At 49.8% G+C, this 17,921-nt stretch overlaps 1 protein-coding gene across 3 annotated transcripts in view; it reads right to left on the reverse strand.

The window, feature by feature from the left end:
• Positions 1–17,921, reverse strand: part of SLA2 (Src like adaptor 2) — a 29,313-nt gene that overhangs the window by 6,117 nt on the left and 5,275 nt on the right. For 2 of the 3 annotated variants that reach the window (XM_019972367.2, XM_070801626.1), the window contains exons 2-5: positions 17,322–17,455; positions 12,483–12,582; positions 12,033–12,119; positions 9,930–10,033 (exon numbers count right to left, since the gene is read on the reverse strand). In XM_019972367.2, the coding sequence (XP_019827926.1) occupies positions 9,930–10,033; positions 12,033–12,119; positions 12,483–12,582; positions 17,322–17,412 (382 nt within the window). In that variant the 5' untranslated portion in view covers positions 17,413–17,455. Of the gene's footprint in view, positions 1–8,088; positions 9,308–9,929; positions 10,034–12,032; positions 12,120–12,482; positions 12,583–17,321; positions 17,456–17,921 lie in introns of those variants that run through there. The other variant, XM_070801627.1, reaches the window with a different exon arrangement.

The raw sequence follows: 17,921 nt of genomic DNA on the forward strand, positions 1-17,921 counted from the left end.
TCCCCTGGTGGCTCAGTGGTAAAGAATCCCCCTGCCATTGCAGGAGACATGAGTTTGACCCCTGATCCGGGAAGATCCCACATGCCGAGGAGCAACTAAGCCCGTGTGCCACAACTGTTGAGCCTGTGCTCTACAGCCCAGGAGCTGCAGCTGCTGAGCCACATGCTGCAGCTTCTGAAGCCGCGTGCCTCGAGCCTGTGTTCTGCGACAAGAGGAGCCACCACAAGGACAAGCCCACACACCGCAGTGAAGAGCATCCACAGCTAGAGAAAGCCCATGTGCAGCAAAGAAGACCCAGATCAGTCAAAAATAGATAAATAAAATTATTTTTTTTAAAGCCAAACAGGAAGAGGGTTTTTTAGTGGTATAATGGTAATAATCTATTATTACTGTCTAAGGATCTAAAGCTATCTGTAGCTTTCATTTATTGAGTGCTTACTATGCACCTTTTATATGGGATATAATTCTAACCACCCTATGAGGTAGGTACAATTATCCCCACTTTACAGATGAGAAGACTGGCACAGAGAACCTGGAAGAAGAGGCAGTGGCCCTGTCACTTAACCTTTCCCTGTGGAATGCCAACGGTATGCAGGAGGGAATTTCCCAAAGCACAGGCACTGCTTGGTTTTAGGAAGCTTTTACTTTGAGGAAATGGTCTAAATACTCCATGAAAAGGCAGAGATTTTCAAACTGTATTTTAAAAATACAACTACTTGGGACTTCCCTGGTGGTCCAGAGGCTAAGACTCTGAGCTCCTAATGTAGGGGCCTGGGTTCAAGTCCTGGTCAGAGAACCAGATCCCACACGCCACAACTAAGACCCCATGTAGCCAAATAAATAAATATATATTTAAAAACCAATACAACTACTTGAGAAACACATTTTGACTTTTAAAACATAGGCTAAAAGTAAAAGATGAAAAATATGTATCATTCAAACATTAATCATAGGAAGGCTGGAGTGATTATATTAATACCAGAAAAGTAGAATTCAGGACCAACAATATTATCAGAGATAAGAGGATGTCCTGCATTTGCATGCACTCAATCACAGAGATTAAAGATACAGAAGCAAAGCCGAGAGTATTAACAGAAGAAAGAGATGTCCATAATCATAACTGGAGATTTCAACACTCCTCTCTCAGTACTTGATAGGATAGAAAATCAGTAGGGAAATAGAATAGTTGAACAATGCAATCAGCCCATTTGGCTTAATTAGCCAACATTGGACCCAACAAATGCACATGGAATATTCAAGGCAGACTGTAGACTGGGCCATAAAAACAAATTTGAAAGTACTGAAATAATTAAAGGTATAGTTCCTGACTACAATTAAATTATAAATTAATTAATAACAAAAAGATATGTGGAAAATTCCCAGATACTTGGAAATAACCCAGAGATTGAGGAAATTACAAGCAAAACTAGAAAATATTTTTAACCAAAGAAAATTTTGTGAGCTCAGCTAAATCAGGACTTGAAAGTACATTTGTAGCTTTAAACCTTACATTTCAAGAAAAAGGCATAAAATAAAGTTTCTACCTTAAAAAGCTGGAAAAAATAAATTTTTGTAGAAGGAAATAAAGCAGAAATAAAAAATAGAAAACAGAGAAAAATCAAATGCTGATTCTTTGAAAAGATTGATAAAATTGATAAACCTTGAGCTAGATTGATCAAGAAAAAAAGGAAAAAACCACACACATACATTGCCAACATCAGGAAGAGGGGACATCACCATAGAAGAGATCCTACACACATTAAAAGGATAAGGGCATGAACAACTATGCCAACAAATTCTACAACGTGGGTGAAATGGACAAATCCTTAGACGACACAAATTACCAACACTGATGCAAGAAATAGAAAATTTGAATAGACCTATATCTATTGCAGAAGTTGAATTCATAATTTTAAAACTTGCTGCAAAGATGACTCTGGGCCCAGATGGCTTTACTAGTGAGTCCTATCAAACATTTAAGAAGAAATAATTTCAATTTTACACAAATTCTCTTAAAATATAGAAGGCAGCATTTTCCTACCCATTTCATGAGATCACCAATTAACTTGCTATATAGACCAGCTAAAAACGTTATAAGAAAACTATAGACCAATATCCCTTATATATATATATATATACACACACATACATACACACACACACATATATATATAGACAAAAAAATCTTTAACACACTGTTAGCAAACTGTACCCAGAAATATATAAAAATGATAACACAATATGACTAAATTGACTTTATCCCAGGAATACAAGTTGATTTAAAAATTGAACATCAGTGTTAACTCACTATATTAGTAGAATAAATGGGGCGGGGCGGGGAACGATCATCTGGAGAAATGTAGAAAAATAATATGACACAGTTCAATTATGATTTTTAAAAAATAAAACTACAAATAGAAGATGTAATAGTTTCCTATGGCTGCTGTAACAAGTTACCATATATTTAGAGGTTTAAAACAACAAGAGTGGATTATTTTACAATGCTGGGGGTCAAAATCCTGAAATGGGTTTCACTAAACAAAAATCAAGGTATCAGCAAGCCTGTATTTCCTCTGTAGCCTCTAGAGGAGAACCCCTTCCTTTGCCTTTTCAGTGTCTAGAAGCCACCTGCATTCCTTAGTTCATGGCCCCTTATTCCATCTTTATTCTTACCCTCTTGCCTCCCTCTTGTAAAGACCCTTGTGATTTCACTGGGCTCATCTGGATAATCCAGCATAATCTCCCCATCTCAAAACCCTTAGTCACATCAACAAACTCTCTTTCGCAATGTAAGGTAATTCACAGTCACTGGTTTCAGGGATTTGGACCTAGACATTATTGGGGAACTATACTGCTATCACAGAAGGGTACGTCCTCGTAACCTGACATAGAGGATCTGTGAAAAATCTGTAAGTAACATCATACTTAATGGGAAAGACTAAATTTTTCCTTCTAAGATTAAGAACAGAGCAAGAATGCTCTTACAACTTTACTTGTTATATATTAGAGGTCGTAGCGAGTGCAATCAAGACAAGAAAAAACAACAAAAGGTCTATGGGTTGGAAAATAAACTATTTATCGATAATGTGTGATCATATATGTAGAAAATCCTAAGGAACCTACAAAAAACCTACTAGAACTAATAAGTGAATTTAGCAAGGCTTCAGGCTACGAAGTCAGTATTCTTTGAGAAGTATGGAGTAGGGTCCCTGCTTCCTTTTCTTTGTCTTCTACTTGACTCTGGAGACACCTTGACTTTTTATGTTTAAGAATCTCTTCTGGGGCTTCCCTGGTGGTCCAGCGGCTGAGAGTCCACCTGCCTGAGAGTCCATGCAGGGGACACCAGTTCAATCCCTGGTCAGGGAAGATTCCACATGCCACAGAACAACTAAGCCCATGTACCACAACTACTGAGCCCGTGCGCTGCACCCACCGAGGCCTGCTCACCTAGAGCCTGTGCTCTGCAACGAGAGAAGCCACTGCAATGAGAAGCCCGAGCACTGCAGCAAAGAGTGGCCCCTGCTCACCACAACGACAGAGAGTCTTTGCAGCAATGAAGACCCAGAGCAGCCAAAAGTAACAAGTTTTTTTTTTTTTTAAAGAGAAATATCTCTTCTGGAGCTGTGTTGTCACCCTGAAAAAGTACTCTGGTTGGGAAAGGGCTACATATCTGAAAATAGTCTCTGGAGGCCAACCAGTGAGCTGAACTAAGTGACCAAGTTCCTCTATGGGGCCTGGTTCTCTAGCCACCCCATCTTGGCCACTGTAACCACAGTTACCAGAACCAGGAAGGGTCCTGACAGCCACACTGAGAACCTGACGGGTAGACTCAGAGATAATACGCTCTGTCAACCCCATGTGGGGACAGGCCTCCTACCAAGGCATCTGCGACTGGTCCGTGTGCCTGGTACCTTGCTGGCCATCTCACTGCACGCTGCAGCCAGTCCCAAATATCTACTGCTGTCTCTCAGCTTTAGGATATCTTTTAAACTTGGACTGTCTGGGTTCATATCCCATAGAGTCACACCCTATAACACCCCTGCATACTATAACCCTACTTGTGTCTCTAAAACATTATTTGACCTCTCAGATTTGTTTCTTCATCTATAAAGGGGGATCATAATTGTCCCTGTCTCAGGAGATTGCCACAAGGATTCAGATGGTAAAGTAGATAAAACATTCAGCAGGGTTTGGCATATAGCAAGCATCCAGTACTCCTGATCCGTTCTCTGCCTCTTTGCTCACATTGTTCCCTTTATATGGAACACTCTTCCACCTGAGTCAACACCAGTCTTCCTTTTACAACTCAGTTCCTACTTGGACAACTCTCCAGAGCTTGTTCTCTGCCTGGGAGAAGCCCCAGCTCTCCCTCAACATTACCCCACCCATCATATAACCAACGGTGAGTCTCGCGAGGGACGGTTCTAATTTATTTGCCCACCATCTTCCCATCTCAGAAAATAGCAACACGATTCACCCATTACTAAGCTCCTAACCCCAGAACTGTGGTGTTGGAGAAGACTCTTGAGAGTCCCTTGGACTGCAAGGAGATCCAACCAGCCCATCCTAAAGGAGATCAGCCCTGGGTGTTCTTTGGAAGGAATGATGCTAAAGCTGAAACTCCAGTACTTTGGCCACCTCATGCGAAGAGTTGACTCATTGGAAAAGACTCTAATGCTGGGAGGGATTGGGGGCATGAGGAGAAGGACATGACAGAGGATGAGATGGCTGGATGGCATCACCGACTCGATGGACATGAGTTTAAGTGAACTCCGGGAGTTGGTGATGGACAGGGAGGCCTGGCATGCTGCGATTCATGGAGTTGCAAAGAGTTGGACACAACTGAGTGACTGAACTGAACTGAATCCCAGCATCATCCCTCAGAGCTTCCATTCTCTCTTAATCTCCCTTCCAGCCCTACAGAAAAACCTGAATGTACTGGCTACGTTCAGAACAAATCTGGAAACCAACCACTTCTTACTGTGGCTTCCCACTTTCACCTCATCCCCTGCCAGAGCCTCTCTTTGCACAGTATAGGGATCAGATCATGTCACTCCCCTGCTTAGAACCCTGTCACATTTAAAATAAATCGGAAGCCCTCACCCTGGCAACACCTTGTGTGACCTGACTTTGGGTGACCTTGAATCTGCTCCCGGTGCACACCTGCCTCCCGCAGAGGACGCGCCTGTTGACTTGGTTCCTCCTAATTACCGCTTTAGTTTCTCTGTGGCACTTGCCAGGCTGCTGTGTGTGTTCAGACGAGTCTGACTCTGCAAACCCATGGACTGCAGCCCGCCAGGCTCCTTTGTCCATGGAATTTTCCAGGCAAGAACACTGGAGTGGGTTGCCATTTCCTACTCCAGGGCACTTGCCATGATCAGACGCATAATGACTATTTGTTCACTATCCACGCTGCCAACTAAACTGTGGGCAGGTATCTTGCTTTTTCTGTTGTTGAATCCCCACTACTTGCAACAGCGGCTGGCACCCAGTCACCATGCAGAATTTGCTGAATGAATTACTGAATCTCAGTGATGAACACTGGACACAGGCATGATTAAAAGCAGACTCGAGGAGTCCTTGCCACCATTTGTACTCCAACTGCTGAGCACACATGGTGTGAGGGGGAAGTCTACCCTACCCTGGTTCTTCACCCTCTCTCCTCCCCTCAACATACATATATGCACTCATTCACTCATCCATTTATCCAGTAAATATCTGTTGAGCAGGAGCTGGCACTGCGTGAGCCCCGGACACAGGTAATCAGAACTTCGTTCTCTGGGGCACGTTTTGTGGGGCATGTGCCAGGGATGTCTCACTGGCACGTGCCTCAGCCAGAATTTTCCTTTATGGTCCTCATCCTTATGTTTAGTTCCCCTGCTCTTAGACCTGACTTCGTTTTAAGAGATAAATGTATTGCGGCTACAAAAGAGGTCTTTTCAGGTGGCTATGGGAATTGAGAGCAAAAGGTGGCAAACAACCCGGGGACGCGACACTGCAGTGGGTTGTGAAGGATGAGTAGGCGTTGGCCAAGAGGAAGAACGGAGGAGGGGGCTCTCCAGGCCGAGGGAGGCTTGTGTGCAAGGATGCAGCATGGAAAGAACAAGCAGTGTTTGTTCATGGAGCATTTTGGTAGGCAGTGGGCTGGGAGCCAGGCTGTGGGAGCTGCGGCTGGTGCAGGGCCACTGGGAGACCCACGGGGGAAAAGGCAAGGTCCTGGGGTTGCTGGAAGCTCAGGCAGGCTTCGCCAGTGTCACAGGCTGGCCTGCAGTGACCTGTGGGGCCAGGCACATGTTCTCCCAGGTGTTCTGACGATGATGCCAGGAGGAGGGGAGGGGTCCACAGTAGTGTGAGATTAGACTAAAAGCTCTGAACTTCCACTGAGACTTCTGAGAAGCTAAGAGTCTGGAGGATGCTGCACCTTGGCCCCTCAACTGTCTGGAGCCTGAGGGCAGGAACCACAATTTAGCAGGCCTGACTCGGAGAAGATGCTTTTAAGCATTTCTCAGCTGACAGAACACACAGAGTTGAGCCCCTCAGGGGGGAAGTGTGTACGGCTCATCAATCTCTTATGCTCAATAGAGTATCAACACACAGGAGGACAGTAGGAAGGTAAGAGGGTGGTGCTCGTGGGGCCTGGTCCTGGCGCTGACCTCTGGCACAGTCCTGGGACCTCCAGAAGCCCTTCGAGCCCCTTCACAGACCAAGATTTTCAGCCTGACTCAGACCCTGCCATGGTTCCCTAAAACACAAGGTACGCCAGAGGGACTCTCAGGAAGATGTAGGGGCCTCGTCCCCTCCTGACTCCAGGCCCCGAATTGTATTCTTAGGAGCGCAGTGCCCCAGGACTTCCTCCTTGGTCCATCCACAGACTCAAAGCCCCTGTAGAATTTCCCTCCCAGAGGTACATCCACACCTTGGGCCAAAGAAAATCTGGTCTCACCCACTCAGTCGACAGTTAATTACCATTATAGATGACAAGATGCATTATGCAAACATGAAAAACACTGTCTCTCATTACTTGATTTTGGGTTCCCTAGACTGGAACTTTGTTTCCAAACTTAAAAGAACAGGAGAACCGGCCGGAGAGCTTGTGACGGAAGCAGATTTCTGACCTCTGTGCCCCACAGTCTTATTTGGCAGGTCTGTGGTGGGGCCCAGGAACACACTGGCAAGATGTTTCCCTGATGATTCCTGTACACTCGAGTCTCAGAACCACCATCCTATGGCGTCACTTGGGCCCCTACAGCTTTAGTGTCAAACTTTTTTTTTGACCACAAACCACAATACGAAATTTTACATTGTGACCCAGGACACCGTTAAAATGACTGAAAACAAAAGTTTGATGAAGTAGTATTTTCCCCAACCCCAGTGAGGCACCCTAATGTTTCAGCTGTATTTCACTTTAAACACTCAGCAGTCCAGATTCACCAGCTTAATGGGTCTCAACCTTGGCTGCACATCAGAATCACCCAGGGTTGGGGGTGGGGGGCTTTTATAGCTTCCAGGGCCCAGGCCACACCCTTGACCAATTAAATCAGTAACTCTAGGGGTGGAGGGCAGGCATCAGTACTTTATAAATCTCCCCCAGATGATTCCAATACATAGCCAAGGTCTAGATCAATCCTGACTCTGCGATCCCCTGGACTGCAGCCCACCAGGCTCCTCTGTCCATGGGATTTTCCAGGCAAGAATACTGGAGTGGGTTACTGTTTCCTACTTCAGGGGATCTTCCTGATCCAGGGATTGAACCTACGTCTCTTGCACCTCCTGCATTTACAGGCAGGTTCTTTACCACCGAGCCACCTGGGAAGCCCATTAAGGTCTAGATCTTAAAGTGTGGTCCCCAGACTAGCAGCAGCAATCATCAACTGTGAACTCGTTGGACAGGCAAACTCTCAGGCCTCAACTTACCAAATCAGAACTGCCTGGACCAGGTCTTTGGTCTAATAAACCCTCCAGGTGATTCTGATGGCCACCCAGGTTTGAGACCCACTGGTCTATAACCACCAAATTAACCTGATTTCTTGACCCACAAATGGGTCATGACCCATTTTCTTGACACGCATTCTCCAAAAGGAAGCCCCAGATGAGAGATCAAAAATTAGTATTGGGAAACTGCTGCCTTTCCTGTAGAACTGGCAATTTTCTTTCTTTTTTGATGAGAGCTGCCTTCTGTACTAATCCCTTCTGGTGTTGCTGTGGGAAACCTTAGAGTCAAATCTAACCTTAATCCCAACAGTTTTGTGGCTCCTTAGAGATCTTACGGATCCTTTACACCTTAAACTTATACAGTGCTGGATATCAGTTATGTCTCAATAAAACCAGAAGGAAAAAAAAAAAGACCCTATGGATTCTTATCTGCTTTCTCCTTTATTTCTCCACTGGTTCCTCCTGTATATATACCTTCTTAGAAAGGGGGCAGAGTGGCAGTAAGTTCCGGTCACTATGTTCTTGGGGTTCAACCAGGCCAGAGAAGGAGCGGGGGTGGGGCAGCTGAGCACTGGAGCACTTCCTGTGGCTTCTCAAGCTCACTGGGGCCTGGTCTGCAGCACCCCTGCCCCCAACAGCACCGCTATGGTTTCCTGTTTGTAGCTACCGCACTTGAGCCAGCCCCCGACCCTGGTCAGCCTACTGGTGTGTGTGAGGGGGTGATGCTGGTACTTTCGGGAAACAGCAGAAGGGGCTGAGGAGAGGTGGAGTGGGGAGGGGGCTCCCGAAGAAAGGAAAGGAGAGGCAAAGATGTGCTGGAAGGAGCCCCAGGAGGGAGACTTGAGTAGAGAACTGAGTACGCCCCTGACAATGCATCAAAGTTAGTTCAGTTCAGGGGAAGCACAGAAAGCCCATCCTACAGAGCCTCTCCCCAGTCCATCCCTGAGGTTGCAATGAATCACCATTATCATGATAGGTGGGCCTCTCTTGGGGGTCTGAAGTAAGATGAACCTCAGCTGGGTTTGAATGCCAGCTCTGCACTTAGTATCTGTGTCTCCCTAGGCAAATCGTTTCTCTTCTCTAAAAGTCTCAGTTTTCTCATCTGTAAAATGGGAACATTGGAAGTACAACCCCTGCCCCTGCAACAGGGCTGTGTGAAGGCAATTAAAGGGCCTAACATAAACATGAACGCTGTTCCTCTCTGTCCCTGCTGTAAGGGACGCCTGGCTGCAGTTCAGAGAGTAAGCAAGGGCATCAGAGACAGACTTCACTTCGTGTTTTGTTTGCAAAGGCCCTGAACCTGGGGTGGGAGAGGCCCCATTTGGATGTGCAGTGTGAGAGGTCTCCATCCCTCTGTGGGCTTCTGTTTCCCCATCTGCACAGCAAAGAGAGGAGGGTCATGAGCTGACTCTTGGTGGGTTCTCTGGCTCCAACTGGCTAATGACCCAAAGCACAGAGACCTTGTCAACTTGTCAACATTTTGCCAAGAGATCAGGATCCTATTGTGTCTTGGGGAAGGAGAAATCATTGCTGGTCAAGGCAGGGAATGACTGCACTCTCCTATGACTATATGGTAAGTCCTGGTTGCCAAAGCGTTGGCTGAGCCTGGATCCCTTCTGTGGGCAATTCATACCCATTTTTGGAAATGCAGGTCATTGCCTAGTTTTTTTTTTTTTAAATATTTTCATTTATTTATATGGCTGTACCGGGTCCGAGATGCAGCACTTGGGATCTCTAGTTGTGGCATGTGGAAACTAGTTCCCCAACCAGGGGTCAAACCCCAGGCCCCCTGCATTTGGAGCCACCAGGGGACTCCCCTTTCCCCGTTGTTGATGGGTTCTCAAGGCCGCAGCCTGTGGTCAGTTAGTCAGGCCGCCCAACTCTGAGGCCAGTCTCCAGCCCTCCACATCTGGGCTCCTACCGCTACCCCCGAGTCACATCACACCTGGCTCTTGGCACAACAGGGACGGACCCAGGGTGGCACTGAGCTTACCCACCTCTCCTGGTCTGGCTCTCCCGGATGAGGAAGGCCCCTCCGTGGTTCCCAGGCAGCAGCAGCAGTTCCTCAGCTTTCTCCCGGCTCAGGCCCTCATACAGCCACCTGGGGGTGGGGAGAGACGGTCGGGGGTCAGCCTGGGGGTGGGTGGGCCAAGACCCTACTGGAGCCTCTCCTGCCTCTGTGGACCTCCAATTCCAACGGTCCCATGGAGAGTTGGCCTCGGGGTCTCTCAGGCCCCGCCGCTGTGTCCTGGTCCTGGCTCCAGGGCCCTCAGAGGACAGTCTCACGGGGTCAGCCCCAGTCTTCTCTGACTGGAGACCTCATTCCCAAATGGCCAGGGTCTGGGGGCAGGTTAGGTGATCCCAGATCCTCTCCTGTCACCCGCCCAGTTCCCCCAGTACCCCTACGCCATTCACTCACATTTCTAAGCCTTCACCTCTCTAAGAATTGTTCTTTTTTTTTAAGTTTAGTGAATATTTTATTTGAAGTTTAAAGTTTAACTATGTAGTCAAACGGTGTGCAGGTGAACATTTACTCATTATCACTGAAATCTCACTTCGATTGGAGATTATTTGTGGGTCAAAAGTTTGGAACTATAATGTTCAAGACAGTCTAAAATTTTGAGAAAAAAAATTACATAGTCCACAGATCTTCATACGTGCTTCCAATGCTGGGATTCTTGATAATTCTGGGCCCACATCTTCCTTCCTCTCTTCATTTATCCTCACCCATATATGTCCACGAGGGACTTCATTGCCATGGAAAGTTCAAGGAAGTTTTGCAGGAATTTTTTGGCGTACTAGTCCATCTGCTTCACACTGTCCCCAGAGTCATTCCTGGGTTGTTGCTGTTGTTCAGGGGCTAAGTCGTGTCCAACTCTTTGTGACCCCATGGACTGTAACCCACCAGGCTCCTCTGTCCTCCACTATCTCCAGAGTTTGCTCAAATTCATGTCCACTGAGTTGGTGATGCTATCTAACCATCTCATCCTCTGCCACCCCCTTCTCTTTTTGCCTTCAATCTTTCCCAGCATCAGCCAGGGCGGGCCCAAGCAAAGCCTTAAGAAGCCAATTTGATGGAAATGGCTGTCATTCCGTGAAATTCCACAGTCTAAGCCAGAGTCAGGGTTGAGTTGATCCCAAGTAAATAAGAAGCTGTGATTCTCTTGGTGCCAGCAGCAAACTTAGCCTAATTTTATAGCAAATAAAACACATCCTTTCATAAAGAGGCTGCAAATGAAGTCGTGGCCAGAAAGGGGACTGACTCTCGGAGGTAGTCAGTGTTTCCTCGGTTTAAACTTCAGTGTCAGCTATGGGCACAAAACTCTGCCCAGCAGGCCCAGGCCACAGAGAGACACGCAGGCCACGTGGGCTTCACCCTGCCTCTGTGTGAACTGATTCCATGAGGGGTTCTCATGTCTCAGGATCAGAGCCAGGCATCCCGTGAGCTTCAAAAAGTGAGGCCGCCCCTGAGTTCTGAGTTTGCCTCAGAACTGAAGAGTGGCTGTCACAGCGCACTCAGTGACACATTCCTGGCTCCAGGTTATTCACTGCCTTTCTGTCTCAACACAGAATTTGCTCAGGAGTCAGTCTGTCCCTTACTCTTGGCGAGAGATGGCTCGCACTTCGTAAGAGACCATGTGTGCCCAAGTCCAATCCTCCCAAGTAAATGCCTTTTGGAAAGGCCATCCCTGGGCACACTGATGCTCAGCATTCTCCACCACCAGATTCTTGGGTGTGCGTGTGTGTTAGTCGCTTCAGTCGTGTCCGACTCTTTGTGACCCCATGGACTGCAGCCCGCCAGGCTCCTCTGTCCATGGGATCCTCCAGGCAAGTATACTGGAGTGGGTTGCTGTGCCCTCCTCACCAAATTCTTGGCCACCCTCTAAGGACCAGGCGCCACATCTCCATGAGGCCTTTGTGAGCCCCCTCCCCTGGGCTCCCAAGCCTCACAAGCTGACCTGAGAGAGTCAGTTGTCAGCCCCTCTGAAGGACAGGGTCCTGGCCTGATTGGCCTCTGACGCCAGCTCTGCTCAGATAAGACGGCTTGTGGGAGGAGACAGCAGGAAGCCCCTGAGGCAGGGCCTGGGATGGGGACTCACCCATGGGCGATTCTGGCCACGTGGATGCTGGGTATGCTGTACTCTCTGCCTGAGACGTCCGACAGCACCGTCCACCAGTCTCCATCCCTGGAGAGAGAAGGACGAGGGGGCCCCTTTCTCAGAAGGGCCAAGCCCTGGGAAGTGCCCCTGGGGGACTCACGGGGACCCCCCCAGGCTGGGTCCTGTGGCCACCTGTCCCACCTGAGTGTCCCAGGCTTCCTTGCACCAGCTGGTCCAGGTATCTCCTGGGCAGCAGGTGGTCTGATTCAGGGCCCCTCCCCACTGCTTCTCCCTGCAGGAGTGTCAAGCTGTAGACACTCCACCTGTGTGAGCTCAGCACCAAAGGCCACGCTCTTTTCTCCTGGAAGAGGCCCCTCCACCCCTGAGTGCATCTTCAGGGACTGGGGGAAGGGACAGAGCATCCAACCCACCGCCCTCGGAAGGACTTACTCCGAGATGATGGTCAACGGCTCGCCCAGTCTCAGCGACAGCTCTGCCTGCTCGCCCACTGGGAAACTGCCCAGGGCCACGGCCTTGGCCCGGCTCCTCTCTGGAGGGAGGGACAGAGGTGGTCACCCTTGGGCCAGAATGTGAGTTCCGGTGGAGGTTGGGTTCTTCCATCAGTCCTCCCACAGGCACCCGGGGTGGCATGTCTGCTGGGCTCCCAAGGGGTGCCTGGATCTGATGCTTTTCCACAGGGCTGTGTAGAGCCCAGGGCACCCAGACATCTCCTGGGCCCCTCAGGGAAAGGACTGGTGTGGCAAAGGGAGTGGGGCTCCTGACTACAATCCCTTTTTTTTTTTTTTGACTGTGCAGGGTCTTTGTGGCAGCGCATGGGCCCTTCATTGCTGTGCACAGGCTTTCTTGAGTTGCAGTGAGTAGGGGCTACTCTCTAGCTAGTTGCAGTGATTGGGCTTCTTGCGGCAGTGGGTGGAGGATGGGCTCCAGAGTGCGTGGGCTCAGCAGTCGAGGCGCATAAGCTTAGCTGCCCTGTAGCATGTGGGATCTTAGTTCCCAGACCTGGGATAGAACCCATGTCCCCCTCACTGGCAGGCAGATTCTTAACCACTGGACCACCAGGGAAGTCCCTGCTGCTGCTAAGTCGCTTCAGTCGTGTCCGACTCTGTGCGACCCCATAGATGGCAGCCCACCAGGCCCCGCCGTCCCTGGGATTCTCCAGGCAAGAATACTGGAGTGGGTTGCCATTTCCTTCTCCAATGCATGAAAGGGAAAAGTCAAAGTGAAGTCGCTCAGTCGTGTCCAACTCTTAGGGACCTCATGAATTGCAGCCTACCAGGCTCCTCCGTCCATGGGATTTTCCAGGCAAGAGTACTGGAGTGGGGTGCCATTGCCTTCTCCAAGGGAAGTCCCTACAACCCCATTTTTACACAGATCATCACAGGAGATTTTGATAGCTAACTGACAGTTCTAAGCAGGTATTAGCCTAGATTTCTGAGCTCAGCTTCTGAAAGGCACTGATGAGGTGGTTACCAGATGGACCAGCTTTGAGGGGCTGGGAGGGGGACATGGGGGGTGAGGGTTCCTGGAGGGGCCCAGGACATCACCCATCTGGAAGGGTGCTGTAACTCTGGAGTGCCTGCACATGGGCAGAGTGGTTCTCTCGTGACTTTTGTCCTGAGCAACAGGGGCAAGTCTGCGCTGCCCCCTCAGAAGTACAGCCCCAGGCCCACTGTGACAGGCCTGGCCCAGAGCAGGTGCCCAGCAGGAACGCATGGCTCTGTCAAGTGTCTTAGTCACACACCTGCCATATCTTGCTGAGCACCTGCGGTATGCATCGTCTCTGTTCAGCCCCATGACACAGCAAAGCAACTGAGGCTCCGCAGGGCGCTTTGCCGGGAGTCCTCCACCCGTGGGGCACTGCTCCTGGGCCCAGGGAGGGTGGACTGGCCTGCACAGCACATCTCTGAAAGGCCCAGACTGCCTGGGAGGCTGACGTTCAAAGAGGGAGTCACAGAGACAGAGGATGCCAAGCCACCCCCACCCCTACCCCACGCCACGCCACCAGGACTGGTCCTGAGAACACAGGGGCCTTGAGGCCTAATCTTGAGGTTGGAGAGCAGGAGGCAAGCAGCTACCTTTAGCACAGGATGCTCATCCCCTCACCCCACTGGGCACCAGCCTGTCCCGTCTAACTAGACCTCCTAATGCCTGTCCAGGCCCACTTTTACTGAAAAATCCCATCCTACTAAGCACCCTTCACCCACACCCCAGTGGCCCCCTCCCCTTCCTTCTCATCCCATCTCAGTAGGGGCCTCTGAATCAAGCTATGGGAAGCAGTCAGGGCCAGAAAGAAAGGTTTATGTAACCCACAGATGCTCCTCAGGGCCTGAGAGGCCTCTGTGAGGCCCTCTAGACAGAGCTGGGGCCCCAGGAAGTGAGGGAGGGACAGAAGAGGACAGACAAGGACCCAGGGGATGGGACGGGGCAGACACAGAGCTGGACTCTTTATGGGGGCTGAGGGCCTCCGGGACATGGACAGAGTGAGACTGAGATTCTGGAAATGGACCGGTTCCTGCATATTCTCCCAGACCCACATGGAGATCCCCTTGTTGACCCCAGACTAGAGTCCTCAGACCCTGGGGCCTGGCCATCCCACGGGGCAGGGGAATGCCTGATGCTCGAATACACGGTGCGAGTAAGTCTGGGGAGGGTGTCCTGTGACAAGAATGGAAGCAGGTGGCCAGAAGGGCCCTCTCCCTTCTGGAAGCCCTGGCTTTGCATCCTCAGGAGCCACTGAGTTGCACATGCTGCCCCCTGACGGGTCCCCTCCAGTGGCTGAGTCATCTTCATTCTTCACTCCTTGGATTAAATGAAATGTCCCCTCCCTGACGAGCCCCTCAGCCCACACTCTGAATCAGAGACCCTTAAAACTGTCACTAAAATCTAACACAATTGTAATTGATGGTTGCTTTAGCTCCTGTCTCAGGGGCTATGCCTGCCTTGTTCACAGCTGTGGCCCGTCCTTCCCCTGGAGACCCTGGGAGAGGGGGGTACCCAGTTCCCCTCTGTTCCCACAGGCAGGGAGGGCCCCAGGACACCTGCTGGGGGTCACCCCTCTCAGCTGCCTTGCCGTGAGTCAGAGCTACCTTGAGGGCACTGCCTGTGGCTTGATTCAGAGGAAATAAGGTGGAGGTCTGTGTGGTTTCCACATCTCTTCCTGCAGGGCCCCACACTCTGGGTGCACAGTGAGTGGCAAAGAGGAGGCAGCTGCCTGCCCACCAGGTGTCTGCAGGGTCCAGGTGTCGATAACACCTGGATCTGGGATCTGGGGGAGGCTGGTATTAAAGAAGGGAGGATACTGGGCCTTCCCTGGGGGTCTAGTGGTTAGGACTACTGACTTCTCCTGTAGGGGGCATGGGTTTGATCTGTGGTCGGGGAACTAAATCCTGCAGGCCTGTGCGGTGTGGCCAGAAAGAAAACAAATAATAAAAAAAAAAAAGAAAGGAGGATATTGGGGATGGGGGCAGAGAAGTGGAAAGGACGCCCCCGCCAATGTAGAGGACTCTTCAGATTGGGGGCAACACCTGCCAAACCCAGACATCCAGACTGTGGCTCTGCACTCTCCCACTTCTGTTTACCTGTGTGGCTATGTCCTTCCTCCTAAAAGTGCTGATGGTTTACAGTAATCTTGTTATCTGTGATGGTTACTTTTGTGTGTCAGAGTGGCTAGCCCACAGTACTCAGATATTGGGTCAAATACTAGTCTAGAGGCTGCCATGCTGCTGTTTTTTAGAGGAGATTAACATTTAAGTCAGTTGTTGTTCAGAACTTGTGTCCAGCTCTTTGCAACACTGAGGACTGCAGCACGCAGGGCCTCTTTGTCCTCCCTGGAGTTTGCTCAGCTTCATGTCCATCGAGTCAGTGATACTATCTAACCATCTCATCCTCTACCACCCCGTTCTCCCTTTGCCTTCAATCTTTCCCAGCATCAGGGTCTTTTCCAATGATTTAAATCAGTAGGGTTTGAATTACCCTCCACTTTGTGAGTGGATCTTCTCCAGTCAGTTGAAGACTGAGAGAAAAAGGCTGATGTCCTTCGAAGAAGAAAGAATCCTGTCTCCAGGCTCCACTCTGGAATTCAGCAGCATCAGCTCCTCCCTGGTCTCCAGCCTGCTGACCTGCCTTGCAGACTTCAGACTGGCCACTCCACAACGGCGTGGGCCAATTTCTTAAATTCTCTCTTACACACGTGTGCACACACATACCCTACTAGTTCTCTTTCTCTCTGGGGGCTGCTGACAAATGCATTATCAAAACCCCAAATCAGAAAGTGATGTTAGAAAGGATTTGTGGGCTGTTTTAGGGAACAAGAAAAAACTGGGGCTATAGTTCTAACATCAAAGTATTAGATACTGCAGGATATTTTGATGGCCTAATCATCTTAATCATCTGACTCATTGGAAAAGACCCTTATGCCGGGAAAGTCTTAAGGCGGGAGGAGAAGGGGACGACAGAGGATGGGACGGTTGGATGGCATCACCGACTCGATGGACATGAGTTTGAGCAAGCTCTGGGAGTTGGTGATGGACAGGGAAGCCTGGCATGCTGCAGTCCATGGGGTTGCAGAGTTGGACACGACTAAGCAACTGAACTGAACTGAATCATCATAAAAACAGACATTTTTAGTCAGGACTGCCTTAGAAAACCACAATGATAGGTTTAGCCTATGCCTTGTATGAATTCATTTTTCCAGGCATCATAGCTCTATTTTGCTTCAAGTATTTCATAGCACCTCTCAGGATAACAGCATCACCATCCAGCAGAACTTTCTGTGCTGATGGAAATGTTCTATAATTGTGTTGTCCAATAAGGTAGCTACTAGCTACATACGGCTGGTGAGCACTTAAAATAAATAAGGCTGGTGTGACTGAGGAGCTGAATCTTTGATTTTCATTAATTTCAGTCTAAACTGAAATAGCAACATAAGGTTAGTGGCTGTGCTAATGGATGGTGCAGGTTTGGAGAGCAGCGGAAGTGGGCTGGTCTGAGAGCTGCAGCTCAGTCTCTGGATAAGCTGAGTTGGGAGGAGGGAAGCCTTGGGAGACGCCTGGGGCCCATCACACCCTTCAGTTCGCTCGGGTCACCCTCTCACATATTCTAGTTTATCTGGGTTAATGTTCTGACCATTAATATGTACGCTCCGCGAGAGCAGGGACCCTGGCTGTGGGGTTCATGGGGAGGCGAACGCTCGAAGCTGTGTTTATACTTAAAGCTGTGTCGGAGTGGCTGGTCAGGAAGGCCCTGGCTGCCCCGGGGCCCATGGCCTACCTGCTTGCATGGGCTCAGGATTCTGGCCTTGCACACAGGGGCTGAAGCTTGGGCTTGGAAGGGCTTTCCCCCTGCTGGGCTGACTTCCCATCGTTCCTCAGAAGAACACTCAGGAGCACATTGCCAAGAGAAATCTGAAAGAGATGCTGTGATGGGGACGCGCCATGGCTCCCCGAGCCTGGTGCCCAGACCCCCGCCTCCTCCTGCTCCTGCCCACCCCTCCTCCACCCCGCCCTGCCCCAACTCAGCCCTGCTGACCTCCTGGCCGACACAAGGGAACGAGATCCCTCCCGTCAGGACCAGGCTCCAGCCCCTCCCCACCAGCCTCTGAAGGCTTTCTGCAAACCAGACCTTGTTTTCTTTTCATCCCATCTTTTCTATGCTGCAGCCATGCTCCATTCAATGTTTCTGGGCCTTTCCCTGTGTGAAGTCCCCTCCCACTGGCCGGAAGACCCTTTTCCCATTTCCGGCCTGTCTGTATCCCACCCTCCCCAGGAAGTTTTCCCTGAATCCCCCAGCCCTAGCTGCTCATTTCCATGGTTCCTCAGAACCACTGCCTGACCTGGGATCACATTCTGTCACCTGGGGGGCAAGGGCCAA

Source organism: Bos indicus, chromosome 13 (genome assembly GCF_029378745.1).
Source record: "Bos indicus isolate NIAB-ARS_2022 breed Sahiwal x Tharparkar chromosome 13, NIAB-ARS_B.indTharparkar_mat_pri_1.0, whole genome shotgun sequence".
NCBI lineage: Eukaryota > Metazoa > Chordata > Mammalia > Artiodactyla > Bovidae > Bos > Bos indicus.